The sequence below is a fragment of the Camarhynchus parvulus genome, chromosome 4, assembly GCF_901933205.1.
Source record: "Camarhynchus parvulus chromosome 4, STF_HiC, whole genome shotgun sequence".
In the NCBI taxonomy this organism is placed as follows: domain Eukaryota; kingdom Metazoa; phylum Chordata; class Aves; order Passeriformes; family Thraupidae; genus Camarhynchus; species Camarhynchus parvulus.
This window is the reverse complement of record NC_044574.1, coordinates 64,256,897-64,281,130: the sequence shown is the minus strand read 5'-3', so window position 1 is coordinate 64,281,130 and position 24,234 is coordinate 64,256,897. Positions and strand designations below refer to the sequence as shown.

General features: G+C 38.1%; 1 protein-coding gene across 3 annotated transcripts in view; it reads left to right on the top strand.

Annotated features, from left to right (window-relative positions):
• Window positions 1-24,234, top strand: part of PRDM5 (PR/SET domain 5) — a 62,567-nt gene that overhangs the window by 27,990 nt on the left and 10,343 nt on the right. Inside the window, exons 10-14 of one of the 3 annotated variants that reach the window (XM_030947285.1) lie at window positions 270-361; window positions 1,810-1,903; window positions 2,935-3,095; window positions 4,561-4,654; window positions 16,240-16,325. In XM_030947285.1, coding sequence (XP_030803145.1) covers window positions 270-361; window positions 1,810-1,903; window positions 2,935-3,095; window positions 4,561-4,654; window positions 16,240-16,325 — 527 coding nt within the window. The remainder of the gene's footprint in view (window positions 1-269; window positions 362-1,809; window positions 1,904-2,934; window positions 3,096-4,560; window positions 4,655-16,239; window positions 16,326-24,234) is intronic. The other 2 variants (XM_030947283.1, XM_030947284.1) reach the window with 2 other exon arrangements.

Sequence of the window (24,234 nt, the reverse complement as noted above, 5' to 3'; positions counted from 1 at the left end):
TCGCATGTGGGTATGCCTAGTTAGGTGATTTTCTTTGTAGGGAAGTTGAGACGTGCAGATCAATCTGTGTATTTTGATCAAAAAGTGAGGAGAGTATAAAGGAGATGCTGAGGAGGAATTCTGAAGAGCACAGGGACTTGTACAGAACTGTCACTCACGTGGTGAGTGTTCCAAAGCAGGGCATTTTTTAAAAAGCAGCATGACTTTTGCGCTCGTGAAAGGTGCCAGATTGACAGCTCTGGAGACTGAACCCTTCTATTTATCCACAGAACAGGTACAGCACAGGCAGCAGCACTGCGAGCTTCCCCACAGTGTCTCGTCCATATGTCCCAAGCCTGTTCTGGAGGAATCCCCTGTTGAGGTGAGAAGGCAGTTCAGTCTCTTCATGTCCTGTCAATCCTTGGCCTCACTGCCAGGGGGGTTGAGCAGGGTGCCAGCTAATGCCAGCCTGCTGGAGAGTCTGGGCTGGAACATGATTTCAAGGAACATGAGATATATTCCACGCCTGTGATGGTCTTCCAGCAGCCTTTTTGCTTTCAGTGGTTTAGGCTGAGGTCAAGGAATTGATTTTGAGCCCAAGGCCTCCCTATACCATTGCAGGACATTCAGGTTTTGGTGCTGTGTGTGAGAGGACATTGGTGTTAAACTGGATTCAAGGCCGTCAGCCAGCCTCTCAAGAATTTTGCTGTGTCCCCAGAGCCCCCTTTTTTCTCCCAGTTGAAGGGGTAGAATAACAGTTGCATGGATTCTGGATAGCAGAAATGGATTATATAAATATGTATTATGCTAATATTTGCCCTTAGTCTACCAGATTAACTCATTTACCTAATTTCCTGCATATTATAAAACACTTACTGTCCATCCCCTTTTCCTCTGGGCACTCGAGCTTGTTAATAAGGTTCTTGTGAGCTAATAAAGTATTTGGATGCTGATGCTTTAAAAACCTGCTTTTCTTTGCAAAAAATAGTAGGAAATTGGGTAGATAGTAAATGAATTAGTACAACTTACTATCTACAGTGGGACAGCTGTGAAAAACACTAGGAAACAGGGAAAGTGCTTTGGAATTTATAAAAGTAAAATAAAGCTGGATGTTTCCCAAGATTTTCTTTTCTTCAGAAAAGAAATTTCCTTTATCAACTCTGCAGTCTAGGAGATTCAACCAAGCTTAGCCTTTTATTTTATTCATAGCTTTGAGGCTGTTTTTCAGCTACAATGAATTTTTCTACAGCCAACAAAAATCTTGGTACTGTCGCTTCCATGGCTTTGGGGTTTTTTTGTTTTTTTTTTAGTGTTTTTTGTTGTTTAGTATTTTTTCAAAATAAAAGAAGCTATATCTATATATAAAAGTAGTGTCACGATTTGAGGAATTTTCTTTGCCAAATTTTAGGTGTCGTCTTGAAAATCAGATTGGTTTTCCCTTAAAACTTTAATGAAAAGAAAGAGGTTTGTGTGCGGACAACTTCAAAGGATTTATTCATATTAATAAGTATTCCAGACCAGTGTTAGTGCAGCTGAAGCAATGCAGCTGAGCTTGTAGTTTTTTCCTCTGGTTATTCTGTGTTTTTGTGTCTGTTTATGTGCACACCTCATGTGACACTTGTGAGGTCTGGGATGGCACAGTTACTGAGTAGCTGCTGTGCTGGTTTTAAGGATCCTGAATAAAGGTAGAATGATTATTTTACTTCTTCATCCCCTGGTGCTTCCAATTGTGATATCCCCTCCTGAGTCTCATCTAGAAAATGAACTGCAGTTACTGCAATGATGGATTTTCACGAGCCTTTCCTCTGACATGTTGTCTTTCATCCACAGACCCATTCTGAAGAGAGACCGTTCCAGTGTGAGGAATGCAAAGCCTTGTTCCGAACCCCCTTCTCTCTACAAAGACATCTGTTAATCCATAACAGTAAGGGCAAAGTCAGAGGAAAAACAGCTTTCTTCATTCTCATATGTGACTGACAAAAACAAACATGTGGCATCTTGCTCCAATATACAACTTGCTGTGTTAAATTGGTACTAGGACTCAACTCTGTATCCAGGGAGTTAAAAAATTCAGAGCCAAATTCAAACCTTGCCTTCAGATGCACTTAAATGCAAATCCAAGTATGCTGTAGAAAATCCAGCAATGATTTGAGGTCTGATGGCCAGAAATTTATTTCTGCATTAAGTGTGATAGTGTTACCTCCATTTTAAGAAAGGACAAATGGAAACAGAGATAAGTTGGTGACTTGCTCAGCTTTTGTAGGAAATCCAGTTTAGAGCTTGACGCTGAGATTGTCTCTTCTGTGCCAGCCCAGGCTTATGTTTGCTGCCTCTGACACAGAACTGGAGCAGCTCAGGGAAATACTGTGGCCATTTTCGCTCATGAGTAACTTTTCTTGGCATTCTGTCCTTTTTTTTTAGTTGACTGTGTTATGATTTATTTTTGGTGGAATTTTCTCCATCTTTAATACTTGAAGACTATCATTCAAACCTTTGAAAATCAGCAGTTTAGATTTTAGAAAGTGCTCATGATCTAAAATCCTTGTAGCTTGGAAGAAAGTACTTTTTTGGGGGAATATTCACACTGGCATAACTAAGAAAACCACAAATCTTTCCTTTTTTAATCCTGCATAACCGTGTTTCTGTTAGATGAATTATTGGATTGGCATGTTCAGTTTGTTCTTTTACGGTTATCTTTCAAAGCTTCTGCAATTTTTTAAAGTGTTGGATGTCACAAATGTTTTTCCCAATGTTAGATGTTAAAAACGGTGAAGGAAAATATTAAAAATGTGTTCAGTAATGTGCATTCTAATGAACAAGCATTTCCAGAATATCCAAAATATTCACGGTGTGCAGAATTGTAGTTTTTCCTCAAGGTTTCTCTAAAAACATACACTGTGACCTTTTTTTTTAAGAGGGTGGTACCTCAGGAAGATCTGTGTTTCTCTTTGTTAGGTGAGAGGACCTTCAAGTGTGATCATTGTGATGCCACTTTCAAAAGAAAGGACACATTAAATGTTCATATTCAAGTTGTACACGATGGTCATAAGAAATACAAGTGTGACCTGTGTGACAAAGCTTTTGTGACACCCTCAGTCCTGAAGAGCCATAAGAAAGTGAGTAGAATCAACTGATCATTTCTTGTGTGTTCTTAAGGTTGTTATTCAGTGTAGAATCCCCAGAGCTGCTTCTGCCTTTTTGGCTTTTCAGTAGATTGTCCTTGCCCTAAAATGCTGATTGCTGTAGTGGGGTTATTGGTGCCCAGGTGAATCTACAGCAGGTGCCTGTGTATAAATTCAGTGTAGGTGCTCCAGCATCATGTGTGTGGCAGGATGGGCCTGGCTACACTGTTCTTACCACCCTCCTTTCCTCTAAACTCTGCCTTGGAATTGGGGTAAACTTTAGGAGGAGGCTTGTTCACTAGTTTGGCCTGAGGTAAGATTGATGTTATGGGTAAGAAATGCAAAGAAAATAATTGAATCAAGAAAAATCAGCTAAGAAAAGTTAGTTAAGGTGTTGCCACCTAATTCAGATTGTGAGAATTTGTTTAAAAAGGTTAGGCATGTATTGCTTGCCATATAGTATGCGCTTCATACATTTGTTTAAAATCAGAATTGCTTTTGCTTTGTGCTCCTGTCAGACCAGGACTGGCTGTGTTTGTGAGCCTTGTGTTGTACTGTATTGCTCCCAGAAATCCTTTTGGTATTTGGGTGTTTGGAATGAATTAGTAGCTGTCTGTCTGGTATATCCCAATGTTGCTGGTAGAGATACAAATGATCTCCAAATGACTGTATCCTAATCGAGAGGAGTTTAGCATTCATATCTTCAATGTCAGGGAATGAAAACAGTGCAAGTCCATCCAGTGTTGAAATAAGCTCTCATTTACTCTTGCTTCAGCTGCAGCACAAAATGTACTATGTGAGAAAGGATTTTATGATGTAATGAAGAATTTTGTGTCATTATGGTTTCTTTTCATCAACATAAGCATTCATTTCCCTATCTGAAGAGGGTCATGTGCTAGCTGGAAACCAAAATAGTCAGCTGCTCATATAATTGAATGTGTTATCTTTCCTATCTCATTTAAATTAACACTTCTAAATGAAGTCATCAGAAATTCTCTACTGAAGGAACAGGAACAGTTATAAGGAAAAGTAATTCAATAGACTGATGGATCTTCAATTCAGAGTTGTGTGTTGAAAGTACAGTGTGAAAAATGACGGTGACCTTGTGTGTAATTGATTTCAGGGTGATCTTGCCGTTGACCACACAGGTTGGATGGGAGAGTTTGTAATATGTTTTTTTTCTATTTTGAAATAATTCTTCTTGTATCAGTGAGGCCCTCCAGCCTTAAAAGCTTGATTTCAAAAGATGAACTGAGTGATTTAATGCTGGTGATATTTACAATATTCTTTTTGTGATCAGTTCTTTAAAATTTAGAGCTGGTTAGGGTCTTTGTCTGGTGTGACAGTAAAATGCATAATAGAGGTAATAGCAGTCAGTGTAAATACAATTAAATATTTCAAATTTCACTTTTTTATTTAATGCTGAGCAGTCATTCTTGTCTATCCCCTCCCCATGTAGACTCACACAGGAGAAAAAGAGAAGATTTGCCCATATTGTGGACAGAAGTTTGCAAGCAATGGAACACTGAGAGTTCACATTCGAAGCCACACAGGTATTTATTATGATGAACACAGAAGATTTTCTAAATCTGTAACTAGATATCTCTATGTCCACAATTTATCTATCTACTAACAGGCAAATTTACATGTAGGCTTAACACAGCATCTTTGTCAGACATTTTACCTGCTTAATGTGTAAAAACTGTTGTCAGGTTTCATTTTGCAAGTTTACACTTTCATTCAGATAAGTGGCATCAGGCGGCTGAAAGAGGTTTCTTTGTGATAATTTGTTTACAACATAAAATGGTGTAGATTTGCCTTTGGCATGACATTTTCTTACCTCTGCATAACCAAGTTTGGCTTGCAGGGAGATGGCAGTAAGTTCTGTGTGCTGCTTGCTGATGTTACCCATCAGTTTGCAGGGAGCAGAAAGACCCAGTTTTTCAAGCTCATTGTGCAGATGGCTTTTGGGAGAATGCTCTGGAGATGTCCAAGTAAAAATGCTTTTGACATGTGTGCTGCTACCAGTTAGATTTCTGCTCTCTCAAGCAGGCTTTCCAAAATTTAGGAGTTGGACTAATGTGAGTGTAGGGGGATACAATATAAGAAAATAAAGGTAGTATAGAAAGTAATTTTACCCCTTAAGAATTTGCAGCTGAGCCAATTATTAGAGGTTAGGAGCAGGCCTGACTTTAACAGGCCGCAGCTGTAGCCAATAAGAAGAGTGTTATAAAAGAGTGGATTGGTTGGCTGAGGGGATCTGGAGTCGCTTGGCTGCTGTGAGGAGAAGGAAGAGTCAGTGCTCAGAGGAGCTGCCTATGAGAAACATCGAGGAGGTACCGAACTCTAGCAACGTGGAACCCTTGCAATGTAATGACAATAGAACTCCTGCAATGTAATGACAGTAGTGAGTTTTGTGAAGCCACACACCAGAGACCTCTAACCCTGAGTATAGAGCCCTGCAAAATTTGTAACCTCTGTTATAGGAGGCTGTGGCATTTTGAACTGAGTTCAAGCAGAAAGGCGCAGAAGATTTTCTAGTACCTTTGTAAATTAAGTGCAGGGGGAGAAACTGCCTTGCCAGGAGATGATACAGGTTGGAATTACAGCAATACAGACTGTGGAAACAATTTGTGAATGAATAATGGTGCAGGAGGGAAAGTTTCAAGGCCTCTTTTTTTAACCTAAGCAGCTAGAAGCAGTCATTGTACAGTTACTAGTTCAGGAAAAATGCTGTGCTAAATTCATTTATTATGACCTGAGACATAAACTCTGATTTGTTCCTCTTCCAATCTTGCTGCTAGTCCCGTGTCAATTACATTTTTGGTGGTTTGCATCCTTTGCTGTGAGAATTAACCAAAATAGATGTTTATGGTTATTTTTGTCACTCTGTTATGATTCCTGGCCAATTTTTGATTATCCTGATGAAAAATGGAGGGAAGGTTGCTCCTCAGTTATGACTTTAGGTTTAAAAAGAATATTTTTATTACATGGCGAAATTCCTAGTGTAGGGTTGAGTGAGAAAATGCCGTAGTTGGATTCTTGTTGCAAATCTGGAGAGATGATGTTGTTGGGTGCTGTATCTGAAGGCTTCAGCCATGTTGTTCTTGGTCATAACACAAGCACACTGATCACAAGAGGAAATTGTTGTCCAATGTTCAGTGAGCCTGAGGGAACATGGCTTTCTGAGGAATACCATGCATCATTCCCAAAGAACGTAAGGGGAGTTGCTGAAGGAAATCCAGGTCATCTGCAAACAAGGTAAAAAAAAGTTGAGCACTCCTAAGTTCCCTACAATGTGAAAATCCTTGACAACTTTTCAGGGAATTTCTGAGCAGTAAGAAATCGTCAATAGGGATGCCACAAACTTAATTTATTCAGAGACGAATGTTTGGTTTCTAAATGTTGCAGTGACTGATATTGGTATCTGTTAAATACTTTGGATTTGAATTAATCGTTTCAAAATGATGCCATCCTTTTTGTCTTTGGTCATACTTCAAAGTATCACTTTTCATTCTAAGCTAGAAGTGAAACAAGCAGCCACTGTCTGTTTTCAGGGGATGATTCATCCTTTTGAATAAGCCTTGAGCTTTTGGTGCAACTAAGCAGCCCACCATAAATGTAAACGTTGCCAAGACCTCTTGTCTTAGTGGTTACAGGTGATGAGGTTTGAGGTCTGTGTCCAGATATTTGTATTATCCCATTATCTTTCTGTGGTCAGCTAGACTTTGTTTTATTGTCTACTTTGTGTGAGAGGTTTTGTTCTGTATTTACAAAACAAATTCAGGTAGAAGTTATTTTAAAGAGAGTTGTGCATCACTTTTTCTCCTCCTCATGTCTATGAAGTTACTCTTTAGAAAAGCTGAGGTTCTAGGGTACCTCTCTGGTTCTGCTTTGGAATGGTATTTTTGATATGCTTAATAATCCAGATACAGAAAGAGAAGCTCAGTGGGGTTTTGTCTTTTATTTAATATGCAGCATGTGGTCTTAAATGTTGTTCCACACAGACATGCATGCTTCCTGGATAAGCAATTTTCTTCCCTCTTCTGTGTTAGAATTAGACTCTGTAAATGAGCCCAAACAGCACTTGGCCTTTTGCAGCAACTGAGCTGGTTTGGGGTGAGTGAACATGTCTGCATGTGCATGTACAGAGAGAAGGGGGTGGTGTTTGCCTCTGAACCTGGAGTGTTGCTCTGTAATTCATCATCTGGGTTTCAGCCTTGGCATGACACAGACAGCGCTCTGCAGGTCAGCTGAAACACTAGAGCACATTCTCCCTCTCCTGCATCCTGTTGGTTTATGACTTCTTAGGGTCACAGGGAGCTGGGGTTAATTCAGCAAAAGAATCCTTTGACTGTGATATAAATTCCTTGGCTTGTTCATAAATTGTAAAAGAAATCCTATGGTCTGCTCCATGGGCTGGAAACCTGGAGGCTGGGAGGTTAATTGCTTCCCTGAAGTTTTAAGCAACTTTCAGTGTTAGCAGTTTCTGGCTGCAGTTTGTGCAGCTTCTCAGTTGCCTTATGCATATCTGTTTGAAGGTGTTAATTGCTGTGGGGTGTGTGTGTGGATTTGGGTGTGCCTGTGTGATTTGGGTATAGAAACACACATTTTATCTGTCTGCTCTTTATACTGTTGCCTTCCTAATTAGTTGTGTCCTAATCCCTTCCATCCTTGGCATGTAGCACATCAAACTGTGCAGCAGTGCAAGTTCTTCTGAAGTGGTTTACATTTGCAGGTAAATTTCTTTTAGAGCTAGGAGAATTAAGGGACTTAACTGTAATTCTGTCCTTTCCCTACTGATACTTAAAGACTGGTGAGGAACAACTAATGGCCATAAATGTCTTCCAGAAAATGATGTGTAAATATAGGCTAAAATATAACCTTATTTTGCTTTTACCATCACAGTTAGTCCAAGTCCTGATAATAAGCCAGTAAGATAACTTAATCTGTCCTAAATACTCTCTGAAAATATGAGTTTTTCAATTCTATATCATTTGAAAGCCATGACTTATTGTGTCTTTCTTACGTGTTACATGCTCTGCTAGGTGCAAAAAGTAAATTTGGTTTTTAAGCATGACTTGAGAAGGTTCTTTGAAAATTGACTTCCATGTGCATGAGTAAAAGATAATACTGAGAGATTACATTAAAACAGCAAAAAGCTTTTGGACCATAGATGTTTTTATCCTTTGTGCTAATACAATATTTTTCAATTTATGTAAGAGATTGTTTTATAAGCTTTCAAAGATACATAACTTAACTTGAGTTGCTGATTGCCTTCTTGAAATGCCTCCTGCACTGAGAGCCTGATGTTATGCACCTAATTTTGCCATTGTAGTCCCATTTCTACAACTTAAATAAGCTTTTGAGCATATTTACAATCCTACTTAGTCCCAGCTACATAAATGTCTAAGTTCAAATTTTGCACTTCTAAGACAAAATTCCTGGGCAAGTAAAATATTAGTAGTGGAGCTGTAATAATAAAGATCTTTGGTTTTTAACAGTAGTTCAGTCATCTCTGAACACAGAAGACTTCAAAGTAGTTGAAGGAAGTAATGAGTTCAAGGTACAGGATAAATTTTATTTATTATGGTGTAAAATACATCACCAAAGATTTAATAGCTAAACAAGCAATTGTTTGTTCATGTACATAATAATGTACAGCCAGGATCCTCATTCCTGCAGATCTTCTGCTAAATTACCTTACAAGTAATTTATATTTTCTTACATAGGAAAAAAGATAAAAGGCAAGCTTGAAGGAACTTCCTCTCATATGCCAATGAAGTATGTGAAAGAATGTATCTGTATCTAGTCAGTGAACAGCTTGCAAATGTCTACAGATAGGTTCTTTCTATTCATAACTTATAAATGATCCCTCTTTTATCTACCCAGTTTAAAAAGGAGCTTGCAGAAGGCCTCAGAGGTAAGGATTCTGCATTTCTAAACCTTTCAGTTTATACATCATTGTCTTGTTTGTCTCCAGACAACAGCTAAATCTTTAAAAATACCTGTGAAGTTTCATGCAGCTGTCAGCTTCTTGTTGTCTGTCCCCATGAATGAGGAAATGTTCTTTTGAGGGATAGATTATTTGAATGAGACATCTTTAGATCAAATGAGTTACTGATGGATTAATACTGTTCTTTAAAAGACTTAGTTGACCATTGGGTTCACTGAAGTAATAGATGTTACATTTTCCATTCATAGAAAAATCAGATTGTTTAATTCCACTGATAGCTGCAAAGAATGGAACTGGTTTGTTCTTTAAAGTTGTGTCTGTTTTTTATTTATTACTTAAGATTACTTAAAATCTTGATACCACTGTAGAACTGATGAGAAGCTGTAAGTAAGTAATAATGGTAGTTCATGCTTTACTGCATGGATTCAGATAGTCTTCTTATTTTGTAGGGTTTTTTACTAGTCTTCATGATTCATTTAGTGGCAAATAGCCTATATCTCAATTATATCATGATAATTTTGATGGACCACATAGGGCAAATATTTTACTGGTCTTAACTAGAAATAATCTGAATTCTTTGAATAAACCCTAAACTTTGCAGAAAACAGACCACCTCAGCTGTGAAAATACCACTTCTATACCTCAAAAATTAAAGCATGACTAAATACTTGGAAAAAGATAAGTAATAGGAAAAAAATATTTCAAGCCTTCTGTTTTTTCCTTACTTTGATAGAATAGGATTTGAGGTTTTTTCTTATTAAATATGTGACTGTTTTAGTGGATGAGATGGGAAATGCACATTGTTGATTTACGTGAAGCCAATTCTAGTTCTCCCTGGTGCCTGGAAAATGAGTGTTGGAGTTTGGTTAGAAAGCACTCACAACTACACAAACTTAGAGTTATTCATCATCAGTGAGGTAACAAACCACCTGAAAAAACAGAGGCATTTAATCTCTTGTCTTCAGAGTCTGCCAGATTTGAATGTTGGTTAAAATGACGTAAGAAATGTCTCTAATTGCCCCATACCTGAGGAGTGTTTCTCAGAGCACAGGACTATTCTCAGAGCAGAACAGACCTATCCCTTTCCTTATCTGGCCCACATGAGTATAAAATTACCTGTGCTTTTGGTGTTTCTGGGTCTTGTCTCAGCTGAGGTCCTCAAGATTTTATCTTTCAGATCACAAAGTTACTTAGCTCTTGGCATGAGAGAGCTGTTCCTGTGTGGGGACTTCTGTACCTTCTCAAGTGCTAAATTTTGAGTGTTTAGTGGCTAAAAAGGAGGCAAGCCAGGATTTTGCACAGGCCAGATGACTTTTTATTGTCTAGGCCGGATTAAGACTAGTCCAGATGTCATAAGGAAATCAGCTCACTGTTGCAGTTGGCCAAGCTTCTTGATTACTCTTCCGTTCTTTTCCCTCCCTGGAATCCCTGGTCAAAATGACAGAAATGCCTGAGAGATGCAGGGTATTAAATGCTTTTGAAGATGCTGCTCAGGATGTAGGAAATTGCCACCTCTACACGAGAGGAACTTCATTATTTTAAAAAGGTGTTGGTTTTCTCACAGGGCTGCAACACCAGAGTGGTGAAATGTACCGAACATTTTCTTGACTTGTGAATTTTTAATCTTTCCTCAGTGAATGGTTTCCTGGAATTTTCTAATTGGAGTTCTGTTGGAATCACTGGGTTCACTGAATTCCTGCTTAATTTAATTTTGATTCCTAATGAAGTCCCCTTCCAGGTGGGAGAAATTCAGAGCTGTGTATTTTAGGTTTATTTGTGTTTGTGTGTACATATTTACCTAGTGCATTAACTGAATCATATTCAGTTAAGGACACAAAGTTTTTAATTGCATGGGAACACTGTTTAAGGGCAAGAGCAACTGAGGATAAATGTGTGAAGCTGTCAGGTGCCCTCTCTGAGCAGTGTTCTGAAGCAGATGTCACAGATTATGATTTTGTTACATCCGTTAACCTTTTGCCCATCCTTACTTGCTGTTGAATGCTGTCATCACCCCAGATTATCTCTGACTAAAAAAACCCCTTGAAATTCCCATTCTGGGCTGCCCTGTGGATCATCTGGTAAGGAGTGTTAAATGTGTGATCCAGATGGCCTCCAAATTCCTCCCCAGGTGAACTCTGCTCATTCCACTGCAGTTGGGCAATGGTAGAGGCTCCCTTCTAACCCTCTCCCGTACCCCAGGCTTGAGTTAGGACTTTAAAAAGGATTATAATTTGCTATAACTGTTCTGAAAGCTGATATTTTGAAACAATGTACATATATATATTTATACAGAAAAACATAACAATTTTTTATTTAAGAAACAATCTTCTAATCCCAAAAAATTAACAGTTCACCATCTGAAAGGGAGCTATATCTAGAATATAGGAAATGGTCTGTGGAACAGTCTGAGGGACCACATTGCTATAATTATATTTATTCATTTTTGTAAAGAAAGCTGAACAGAGGAGTTCCTTGAGGCTGCATATGGTGCACATGATCTGATGTTCTGTGCAGTTTGTTGTAGGTCTTTTTCTGATATTTGTGGGTGTTGACCAAAATCATTGATGCTGAATTCCCCAACTGAGCAGAGATGTATTAAAAAGTGTATGAAAAACCCCGCCTTGATAATTTCACTGCTTAATTCAAATGCTTCATTCCTTCACGGAACAACTGAGTTCCAGTAAAGACAGCAAGCCAGGGAATCCTGCTTGAAGGCTAACATGAATACCTGAGAATTGTATCTGTGTGTATTTGTGTCTAAGCAAGCTGCAGGGGAGCAGGGACAGTAAACAGGACTGCAGATTTCACAGATGAAATAGAATCAATGCCTGGGTATGGTTTGAAAGAGCAGTGAGACTGTTTCTTTGGTTTGTTGGGCTCTTCAGATTAGGACTATTTCTCAGATGGATGTTTCCTTTTTCATTTTTTTCATTGGATGGGAATGCATTTCTCACCTGTAAAGTACATATTTGCTTAATCTTATTTGAGGTCATTGTTCTGAAGTAATCATTAACATTGGTGGTTCTAATCAGGTTTCCACCTAACTTGAGAACCAGCTTTATTTTTGTGGCTCAGCTGACTCCAGGGAATGCAAAATACAGTATGAAAATAGCAATGCATATGACCAGTTTGATTACTGTCTCAAAGTCCTTATTAAATGTCTAGCTGTAGCCACTGAAATCTTGAAATCTTCAAAAGCTAATGTATACATAGATTTGCTTCTTAATTGTTTTGTATCTGAGTTTGAGATCTGTGTGCTAAACTCAGTGTAAATGCTGCCTTAGAGCACCTCTGATTGCAGATGTCTCATGGGAAGCTGTCCTGAGTCCAACCAGAATGGGAGAATCTGGTATTTAACTTCTTAAGCTACATTAAGGTCCACTAGGTATTGTGATCTCAAGCTAGAGGTGGAGAGGAGAAAAAAATGTGTCCATTCTGTCATGACGTGGTTTCAGATCAAAATCCCATATGTTTTTCAATCATGGAATTGTTTTTCATAATCCTTGTATTAAGGTTAAATTTATTTTTATTATGTTAAAAGCTCTGATTTTTTTGTTCATACAAAATCTGGAAGTAGAATGTCTAGACTTTGAATTATGCTAAATCCACTGCAATTTATCCCAGGATTATTTATTTGGGGTTATTTGTACAGAAGTGCCATTAATGTGTTGTGGTTTGTTCTGGAACAGCAGGGACGTGACAGTCAGCTGTAACTCAGGGGTGAACTTAACATTTGTTACATTTGACTGCTTGACTGTTCTGTTCTTTTAATAAAAGCAATAGCTTTGTTTAGAAAACAGATTTTAAAACAACCCAAACATAAAAATACTTCTGTGTTTTATACATATAACTATATATAAAAATGTCTTTATATGAAAATGCAGAGTGCAAATGGCATAGTTGTTAATTGGCATTGACTTTACCTAAAGCGCACCTCCCCTTAGTCTGGCGTTACCACAAATTGACACCATCTCATAAATGTTCTCCTAGCAGCAAATCCAAGAAGAAATTGTAGTTTATCTAGGGGAAATATCTTGTTTTCACTTTGATTCTTAGTAACTCCTTCTTGTGAAGACGAGAGAATAGAGGTTCGTGGCTTGCCAGGTATTTAATTTGCTTTTCTTAGTAACACTTTGGTAGAGATCCATTCATTTTCTGATCAGAGGAGTTTTGCATCTGGAAATCTCCACAATTTTTGTGCATAACCTGAAGTTTATTACTGCAATGTTTATAATGGGGTTTTGGTAGTCCTTGTCTGGCTGTAGATGGATGTGAGAGCCCTGATGGACAATGTCACTTTCCCAGCAGCTTGTATCACATGGTCCTTGCTCTCCAGTTTGTCTCAGTGACAATTCTAAACTTTGTGCAAGCACAAACCCCTCTCCTTTGTGGACACTGGCAGTAGTTTTCTGTGAAATGTTGCACTTCAGCAAGCCTCCACATGTGGGAGGAATATTTCTAGCATACATTTTTTCAAATCTGTCTTTTCCTTTGTTGCCGTCTTATTCCATCTGCTTATAACAGGATAAGAGGAAGTTAAACTGTTCCTGTTTATCTTACAGGACTTAAAGTGGTACAGAGTGTGTAAGACTTCTCTTGGGGAACACCTGCTTCCCAATAATCTCCTTGAATGTGGAATCATTGTGATGAGAAACTGACTGGTAGAGTGAGTAACGGTTGCCTAGGCTGGCTCAGAAGCAAGGAAGGAAGTTATTTTTTACCAGAGATAGAGAAGGTAATATGTAGAGTTGTAATAATCTTGCCAGACCTGCTGCCCACAAGATCAGATATTTAATGTAAGTTAGTTAGCTGGGCTCCTGAGACAGTAAATAGCAAAAAAGATGCATTGTCAGAGGGCAGTTTATTCACTTCTGAGACACACAACAGAGGCCCTTTCCAGAGAGCAGTTAGTAAGAAATTTATAGAAACTTGGTTGTTGCTAGCACAGATGTATTTTAAGTGGTCCATTGTTAATTTTGTAAAATCCTACAAAATTGAGGTAGCAGATAAGTTACAAGTTTAAAAGATGTTTATGCTCAGGGTAGATGCTTGTGTCAGCACCAGGGAACTTGAGTAAATTCTAAGCATGCAAGCTCCAAAGGTGAAAGAAAATAACAAAAAGTAAGAGCAACAGTAAAATTACTTAGGAACATCTTTTAAGTAGTTTTACTGGAAATTTTTGACACAAGTGCATCAGAAATTTATATAATTTAGAAAAACAAGATGGTTCCTAGTTTGAATGTCAGCTCAGAGCTGACAGTCTGTGTTAGGCAGTAAACTCGATTTTTGGAGCAGTGGAGATTTTTGACAGTGGACAGTTTATAACAGCAGCTCCAAGCCCGACTTCTTCAGGTGTGACTTTTTCAGGTGATGTGGAGTCATTGTTGCCCTCTGCTGGCATCTGCTGAAAGCTGCTAAGGCTTTCCTCATCAAGCACCATGGTGTCCGTGGTTGATTTCAGAGGGACACTGTTAATCTGTTTCAGACAAACTCAAGCCCATCCTTTGAAGGCAAAAGTCTTTCTCTTTAAAGAGACATGAGGGTGGTGGAAAGAGGGAGGAGGGTACAACTCCTACCTGTCATCGCTCATCTGCTTACAAACTGCTGAAAGCTTTAAATTCTCCATTCAAAAGCCCCCAGACATAAAAATGTCAGCTGAATTAATTCAATATTTGAGTACTGACAACTGTTGGAGTGTTTGAATTTCGGGGGCATGAATTAAAGGCATCGAGGGTCAGGAGAGAGAGGATCATATATCAAACTGCTCAGTGAAAATACAGCTCTAACACAGAGGTTGTCATCATCCTAAAAAGAACTCCAAAACCCCATTTCACACAGTTGAGCTTTCTGAGAGATGGCAGAACTCGAGAGAGAAAAATATTTGGGCTTACAAGTGCCTTGCTGGCCAGTCTTGTGCTTCTGACGTTCACAGTTCCCTATACAGAAATAAAAGACAAAAGAACAAAATAATCTGTCTACAAAATAGGGGAGGGTGGCCATCCTCTTTCCTAAATAATCATCTCACCTCAGGTGCCCTTGAATCTCTACACAGTGTGTGAAAATGGAGATTTCATGTCCAGCAGTGCCTCTTTGTCAATATTTTTGGGGCATCAGAGAAATAGTGTGGTTTGGGTTTTTTAAAACTGAAATGGAGTTAATCTTGCTTATTTTAGAAGATTGAGTGTGAGTGTTAATAAGTGCTTGACATTTGGTCTGTGTTAAATCTATGCATGCAGAAATATCTTTGTGAGCAGAAAGCTGTGCATTGACTTTTATAAAACAGGCTTTGCTCAACTTGTGACAAACTTTTATTTGAAAAGACACCTTCAGCATTATGGTTGTGTAGAACAAAATCCATTTTGTTAACAGAAAATTTTCTATCATTTTTTGTACTGTATTTTGTAATAGAAACAGCCTGATCTTTGCTTTTAAAGTGTTGTATGCAGGAACAGGAGGCAGTACACTCAGATACCAGTGCATTGCCTGAAGAGTTAAAAATTCAAGTACATTTCTTCCAAATGATGATGCTCAGAGACTCTTTGCTGTTTGTGTCTGAACAGCTCAGTATCCACATTACACTAATGTGAGTTTGGGAAAATGGATGCCAAATGACACCGGTGTAATGGAGCATTAAACAAACACCTTTCAGATATGGGATGCTGCAAGGGAGATGCTAACACTGTTCTGCTTCTACTTCAGTCATAAATTGGGACACAGATATTGCAGAAACTTTTGATTAACAAGCTTCTAACACAGATCCAGCATTATAAAAGAGTGGATTTTATATTCCATTGGGATTCTGACACCCAGAGGCCTCTAATGACCACCAGATGTGAAATAGAAAAAATATTTGGGAGCAGTTAATGCCTAACCATAAAAGTGACCATGTGTAAATCACTGTAGAATGTGGTTTGAGCAAGGACATTAGGTGTTTTCTTTTTGGTTTTACTTCCCCCAAGGCTGTCTGTGTGTATTCATATATTGTAGTGCAAAATCAGTCAGCAGAGAGGAATATTTTGATCCAGCACTCCATCCCACTCAGGCAGGATTATTTGTAATTTTTCTAAAGTTTAAATCTGCTCTTTGAAGAGAAAAGCAGTTCAGTTTGACAAAGAGCTGTGCTGCAAGGCCTTCCTCCTCTGAGGGCACATTTCTGGGTCCTGATGCTTCTCTTGTCCTCAGGTGAGCGTCCTTACCAGTGTCCCTACTGTGACAAAGCTTTCAGCAAGAACGATGGCTTGAAGATGCACATTCGCACCCACACCAGGGTAAGTCCCACACAAGGGGCAGTTTTTATGCTTGCTTGAGGATTATCTGGGACTCATGTGCTGAAAAGTAATTAATTGCTGTTTGTGTAGAGATTAGGCTCTGCCAACCAAGGTATTTTATGCCTATCAAAATAAGAGGCAAAGATTCAAGTCATTAACTTGCAAATTCTAATTAGAACTCCATTACCTTCTATTTTTTCTGTGTTTAATTTCTTTTATGTTGAAATAATAGCTGTACTAACCTCTTGATTTAACTCATGGTTATTTATAGATATAAATTAATGTTGTTTACTGAGTAAACAGCTCTGTAAAGGCTTCACTGTGACTGAAACTTCAATATCCAGTGCTTTGATTCTTACTGTGCCTGTAAAGTCCAGTCACTGTGAGCTTTTCTAGAGGCTGTACTTTATTAACCGATGACAATTTTTATATAACTTTATTTAACTGGGAGTTGTTACAGCTCATAGAGATCAGTGCAGCCTTGAGGCCAAACCAAGAAAATTCTGCATCTACTGGGAAATAGGAAAGGTGACTTTTACCTTAGTAGTCTCCATATGCAAGTGGGCACCCAGAATTGCTTTCTAAATAAGTAAAATTAAAAACTGTTTAAATTTCTACTGTTCTGTGTGGGTTTTAAGCATATTAACTCTGAGGTGCTAGATAAAGTTGTAGCTTTTGTACCCCAAGCTATGTAAGTAATGAGCATACTCTTGGTAGTTCAATGGGAGCAGGCTAGTCTCATGTTGTTAGTTGTTTCTCCTTTTTTCCCAGCTGTTAAATCACTTTAAGAAGTGCTATAAATTCTTTTCTGTTGTTACTGTCCCCTCTTAACTGTGTTTGCACCAGGAGAAATTTCATGACCCATCTAAGTTCTGCATGACTGATGGGTAAACAAGCTCTGAAACAGTGCCAAATCCAATTTTTTTTTCTCCTGATTTTTCATACAGTTTGAGTAAGAACAACAAACACTCCTCAGCCTCTGTAGAAGAAAAATAGTGGAAAAATAATGTTATTGGGCATTTAGAGTCTACAGTTATTTACACTATGTGATGTTTTCTTCTAAGCATTTTTTAGCTGATAGGAAAGGGAGGAGTTAGGAAAATAAATTTTAAGGAGTGGATATTTCTTTTTAATATATGTAGACACTGTAATTAGACAGGCTTTAGACATAATAAAATTTGTTTTAAAATGTCTCAGGAAATGCTCTACTGTACCATGGAGGCCAAATACCATCCTTAGAGGTACAGAGAACTCAGTGCACACCAAACGTAATCTAAGTGTTTCCATATACTTGAGATGTATTGGTCATCTACATCTCCAAGGTCACATTTCAGGTTTTTTATTTCTGTGTGTGAAGGTACTAAGAAGACTGCTGGTCATCCCCACAGCTATGCTGTAGGATTAAAATGTGCAGGCCAAACATGGTTTTTTAGACTTGATTAGCTTTTGGTTCTTTTTGTGGTGGTGCTGCTCCTATCCCAAAACGTGACAGTGAGGCTCATTCATATTGGATTGCCATTACATGTTCATTTATCTCCATGTAAATATTTTTTTTACTTTGAAGTAACAACAATCAGTACTGATAACATTTACATTAATACTCATTTCTTAATTGAAGTCTGTTGCTATAATTTTGCATGTCCCAACTTCCCCTCTTCCTCCCAGTTCACCTTATTTAATATTTAAATAGAACTGGACAGTTAAAAAATCAAAGGAGGAGGAAAAAAATGGGTTGAAATTATTAATAAAAACAAAGTTTATTACTGACTTGCATGGATTTTCAAGCCAGGAAAAGGAGTTATGCCAGAGTCTGTTCTGCAGAACATTATCCATGGAGTACTACAGGATAATAAGCTATTGTTGTTTTATTGTTCAGGTGAGTAAATATTAGTGCAAGGTATTTGTAAATAGCTTGTACCAATATTAGTGCAGGTACAAGGGAATAAACATGTATTTTAGCTGATGTGGAAGTACAGAGTGGTGAAGGGAAGTGGAAAGGGAAGGAAGGGAAGTGTGAGAGCAACAATACTGAGATGTAAATGGGGAAGACACCATTTGTGTCTTGGCAGGAATGTGAAGATTGATTTAATCTCAGTAGTAGATTGATGGCTTGTCAGGAATTCAGAGTACAAGAACCAAACCAACGCCCCTTGAGCAGAGAAAACGGCTGCTGAGCTGTTCAGGTGTGTCTTTCCTGAAGTGAGGGCTTGTGATCTGAATCCTCACTCTGAAGGAGATGTGTTCTAGCTGCACAGTGTAAGGACTTCTCCGGGGCAGAAAGAAACCTGTGCAGAAAGAGTTTGAGACCCCTGAGCACAGTGCTAATGCACTAGGACTTGTTTAGTGTTCCTAGGCTGTTTAAACAAAGATGAACTAAAGATTAGGAAATAAAAAATGCACTGTGTTTGCCAAAAGTTTGGGTCCTTCTGTCAGTTCTAGGAACTGGAAAAACCAGGAAGTCACACTTAAAATTTCTCTTTTCAGTCATCCCATGTTTTGACTTTTAAAAATGGTGTAACGTTGTTTGCTCTTTCTTTTTTTAACCCTTTCCTGCACGTGCATTTTATTTGAAATTTATTCTTGCATGCAAAATCATTGTTGAAAGAGTAAATAGTGAGATGTATGAATACTGAAAGTATTTTTCTATCAGCTGTGCCTAGTAATGTGGAAATAAACACAATCATAGCACCCTTCTGCAATGATAAATTTTTTATTCATAAATATCTTGAAAAAAAGAATCCGGTCTTTTGGCCAGAAAGTTTGTGAAAAGTAGCTTAAAAGTAATACTGTGGCATTCACCAAAGACAGTAGAGATTAAATCTCAGTGTATTTTACCAGTGGGCTTAAATGCCAGACCTGATGCTGGGGATCAGGGAAGGCTGCTGGAAAAACCATTGTAGAAAGTTGATTAAGGTCTGGCAGCTGCTAAAGTGAGCACAGCCTGGGTGGCCACAGGTGTCAGCTCCAGCTCTGGAGTAAACGCAGAAGGTAAGGCCAAACCCCTGCTGGCCAGGGCAGGGGAGAAAACACCACCCACCTGATATTAAAATGTCACCTGAGTACTGATTTGTTTCTATGAAAGTAAATGTGTTTGCTGTATGGTTTGATGGGTTTGGGGTTTTTTTTCCCTTAAGGAGAAATACAACAGCCTAGGAAAACATAAATGAGGAACTTATTGAAGTTGTTGATGAAATGAGTTTACAGACCATATCCCCTTTGAGGGAGTTACATGCACATTTCCAACCCTCACACTGCAGGAAACTTCAGCTCTTTCCTAAGGCTTTATTCAGGGCCTGACTTAACATGGCAATGTTTGAGTTTAAACATGTGGAGAAATTATTCTGTGTTGTAGCAATAGAATTGCTAATGCTTGGAAATATGGCCATTGATAGGTGCCCAGGGTTGTTGTCATATTGAATTGATGTTTTCATTACTTCTGTGAATGGTGATTTTATTACAGTTGGATTCAGTGATGGAAAACAGAAAAGTCAAAGCTATTTGAAAATGGCTTTTCATGACTTGATTTGAATATTTCATATTTACATATAACAGATATATTTAATTTTTATAACTGCTTTAAAAATCTGAGTTCCAGTGGGTGGAAGCTGCCAGCCTGTGCTTAAATGAGGTACATTTCTGAGGTAATTTAAAAATTACAGACATTTAAGTGTATAATTTTTGTTTCATGCATAAGTGCCTACTATTTTAAAACACATTAATATTTAAATAGGTTTAAACCACAGTATGTGTAGGAATTAACCAACCTTGAAATAATTTTGAGTTTTATTTATGGATTTCATGGGCATAGAGATAAGTCATGGTGAGTATGGCAGTGAGGCAGTTTCCTGTTGAGGACTCTTGCAGACAGTGTTTTTGTTCCCTGACCAAGAAGAGGTCCTGAGTTAAACAGGCTTTTCAAGGCACTCATTTAGAACTTTACACTGCCCCCTCTTCTTTAACCCAAGGAATATTAAAATAGTAATACATGAGAAATAATGCAAGGACAGTATTGACATAATTTCACTTCTCCTGTGTTTCTCAGGTAATATTTGAACCTAAAGTTTGAGAAAGTGTTGTGTGTTTTAGGAGCACCACAGAATGCTATTGTAAAAAAATACTTCTTTGTGTACTAAATATAGACTTCACATGACAGTGAGTAATGAGATAATATGATGTGTTGATTGAATTTGGAGGGGATTTTCGATCTTGGATTTTATCTATATTTCCCTGTTGGTGAGATAAGGGTTGAGTTCCCATCCGTCTGCCTGAGGATGATGACTTTGCCAGGGTTGTGGTTTCCTTGCTTTTGGAATCTGTGTTTGCACATAGAATGTGGAAGGTTTGAATCCCACTGCACCTATATTTTCACACTTTTTAATGTAATGTTGACTGATGATCATGCCTTCCTCATAGAGTGAAAATGTACTTTTTCTATATTGATACTGTTATTTTCCAGGAGCAGGTGAACATCTATAGGATTTTCATCAATGCTGATTAAATAAACCCTCCTTCACTAAATTTTAGGGCCAGAAATTACCTCAGCAGTTCAAAAAAATTGCAAAGAAATGAGAACTTCTCAGTTTATGCGCAGCAAATAGGCAGGACTGTCATGGAAAATTGGAAATTATGATATGGTAAAGCCCAATGAATTGCACATACTGGATCTTTTTAAGAAATGCAGGTTTTTTTCCTGGCAGGCATTTCAGTGAAGATTCATGCTTTTGTGTTAATTGTAAATTTTATTGCAAAAAAGATTATTTTTACAATACTCCTAAAACTGAATTAATTGAGACCTGTTCTAAAAAAAACATTAGTCATTTCAAATAAAAGTCACATTTTGTTTAAATCTACCAGAATTATTTCACAGTTGTTTTAACAGGAAAATTTTTTGGCCTGCTCTAATTGTTGGAAATATTTTTTAAAGGATTTTGCTTTTCAACGTGTTCTTGTAAAGGGATTTTTAATTGAGGCTTGATATTATAAGTTTCAAATCCCTACTATTTCTGTAGAGCTGTAAATTCTCATCACCCTTTGTCTTCCAGTGTCAATGTTATGTCAGTAATTTAAGTAGATCTCTGTCTCTGGGTCAGCCACTTGCTGTAACCTGCAGAAACTTTCTAGTTCTAAGAGAGCATCTTGTTAATTCTTGAATTTTTTTCACACTTAGATACAAAACTGGAGTCCATTAACTTGGGCTATCTGTGATTTCAATTGTAAGCAGATTTCCTGCATTTTCAGGTTGGCGAAGCTGAAGGATTTCCAGATTTCTCTTTGAGAGTAATGAGCTCCTGGTAGCTGCAGATATGACTGGTGTATTTTAATGTTATCTGGCTGGTCATGTTTGTTCATTCTAGGCCAATTTTTCCATTTGCCTGATTTTTTTTCAAAACAGTTTTTTTATTAGCCCTCTGTTCAGGTGATAGTGCAAATATATAAATGTATTTAGTAACAGTAATACTGATATTTTCAAAATTTTCACATAAAACGCCTTTTGTACCAGATAGTGTTACTGTATCAGTATCTCCTTAATAGACATTTTAAGGTTTTTCTGCGAGCAAAGAAAGGCTTTGTTTTAGAATAATGGAAAGAAAAGAATTATGTATTTTAATTTTTTTGTGTCCTGTAGCATCACCATTATTCCTGTCTGTCAGTTTTCAAGTTCACGTCACAAGTGTAAATATTTACATGTAATACGAGACCTGATAAGCTTTTCCTTTTTTCTCTGAACTTCTCTCAAGCTTCTGTTTTCAGCATGTTGAAAATACAGACCCATCAAGTTGGTAGTTGTGTTCTTAACTCTTAGTTTAATCTTGAGATATGTTTATTTGGTAATAAAAATAATAATAATAACAATGTTTAAATTATGTTTGTCTTGCTGTAACTGTTGAGCTGATGAAATGCTTTCTAAATCTGAATTTAGAACTAAGTTGGAGAGACTCCTACCGAAGTCATTCACGTTTCACCTGTGTAACCAATATTACCAGGTTTACAGAGCACAAGTGCTACCTTAGTGTGCATAATGTATTTATATTTCTTCAGGGACACACAGGCAACTGCAGCAGCAGCTAGCAGTTCAGATATTGTGCATTTGAGTAATTCCATCTGCTGTGCTTGCAGGACACTCTGTGCACACTTTGTGTCAAGCTGTTGAAGGTGCACCAAATGTCCTTGAGATTTGTCGTGTTCTGAGTGAGGTCTTTCTAGTGCAAAGCACAACTTAACTTAGAATTCAAGATGTGATTTGTGATTGAGCCATCCACGGACACAGGCTCAGTTTTATTTGATGTGGTTTTTAAAATGTTTAATTTCTCTCCGTTTTAATCGTGAAACCCGCCAGAGATGGGAGCTTTTAGGTCAGCATGTGTCAGACTTCCAGCCAAGCTCCTTCCGGAGTACCATTGGGCTCTGCTTGGCCTTTCCTTTTCAGAGGCAGAAAGATTGTAAATCCTGATCTGCATATTTCTATTTATACCTGGCATGCTTAAAACTGAGATATTAAATCACTGCAGTATCAGCCATGTCCTGTCTCTCTCACTGCTCCCTTCCTCGTTTGGATGGTCAATAAAAGAGAACACATGTAACCCTTCAGCTTGGCTGCCACCACAGCCATGGCCTGGCAGATGCTTCTTCAGCAGAGGGCAGATTTATAGTACCAGCACTTGCTAACTCTTCTGAAGTCAGATTTGGATCATCTTCCCAATGAGCTCCTGTTTGTTGATAGTTAGTAGGTTTTTCCCTTTTCTTCATGTTTTAAATTTGTCCAGCTTTTTTCTTATCTCAGTGTTGGCCCCTTTTGTCCTTTGGTGGTGACATTAGCTTTTTCAGACCTATTGCCATGGTTTTTATATTTTTTTTGTCTGCTCAAGTTTAAAGCAGTGATGATTATGCCAAGCAAATATCACTTTTTCCATGTTACAAGTGTTGCTTTCTCCAGCCATTGTGCAATGGAAATTTGACATGAAGGGGAGAAGGAGCAGAGAGAAAAGGAAAAGCACAGAATGTTTTGTTTTGAAGAAATTGATCTGTGAGGATGATGTTTTCTTCAAAATCAACAACAAAAAAAAAGTCTTTTTCTCTGGAGATAAACTGAGGGCCAAGTTTTGCTCTGGACAGCACTACTGGTTTTCCTGAAACAGACACAGATGTGAATGGAGGGCAGCTTCACTCGGGAGAGAGGAGGCTGGTGTGAATCAGTCATGTCTGCTGAAGTCACTGGAATATACAGATGGAAGGGATCTAAAATTAGATCAAAGACAGCTTTGGATGTGTTTCATGCACTACAGATGTGCATTTCAATACAAATGCCAAGGGGGTGTTAGATACACCATTTTAGCCACAGAGAATAATACAAATATAAAATACAGAATAGCCAAACATAACCTGGGGGAAGATTATACAGCCCAGGTTTGTGACTCCAGCTTCCCAGAGTTTAAAATGGCTCTTTGTCCAAATTGGAATCCTGAAATCCATTTAGCACTGGAATGACTGACCTGGTCATTATCAAGCCAGTTCTTCAGTTAGCTGAAGACCAAGATAATAAAAAGGGAGCCAGTCCACCTGGGGCAGCTTGCAGTAGTGAATGCTTTTGTAGGTGTTTAAGATGTGCACATCGTATACTTCACTTTGCACTTTCTGGGGAGCAGCCTCCACACAGAAAGGCTACTTTTGGAGAACTCACAGAAATGTGGTTTGTGTTAACCACAATGCAAAACCAATTAAGGGGTTGTTGCAGAAACCTGCTTTTCACATGGCTTATTTGTACATTTCCCTTAAAAACGCAGACCCTGCTCCTTGAAGTCTTTAGTCAAGTCAGCAAAGCTCCCTGTGACATGAACTTTTTGGTCTAGATGATATTTTTTTTTCTTTTCACAGATCAGTTCAGATCTTTTTTAGGTAATTTGTTATGTTT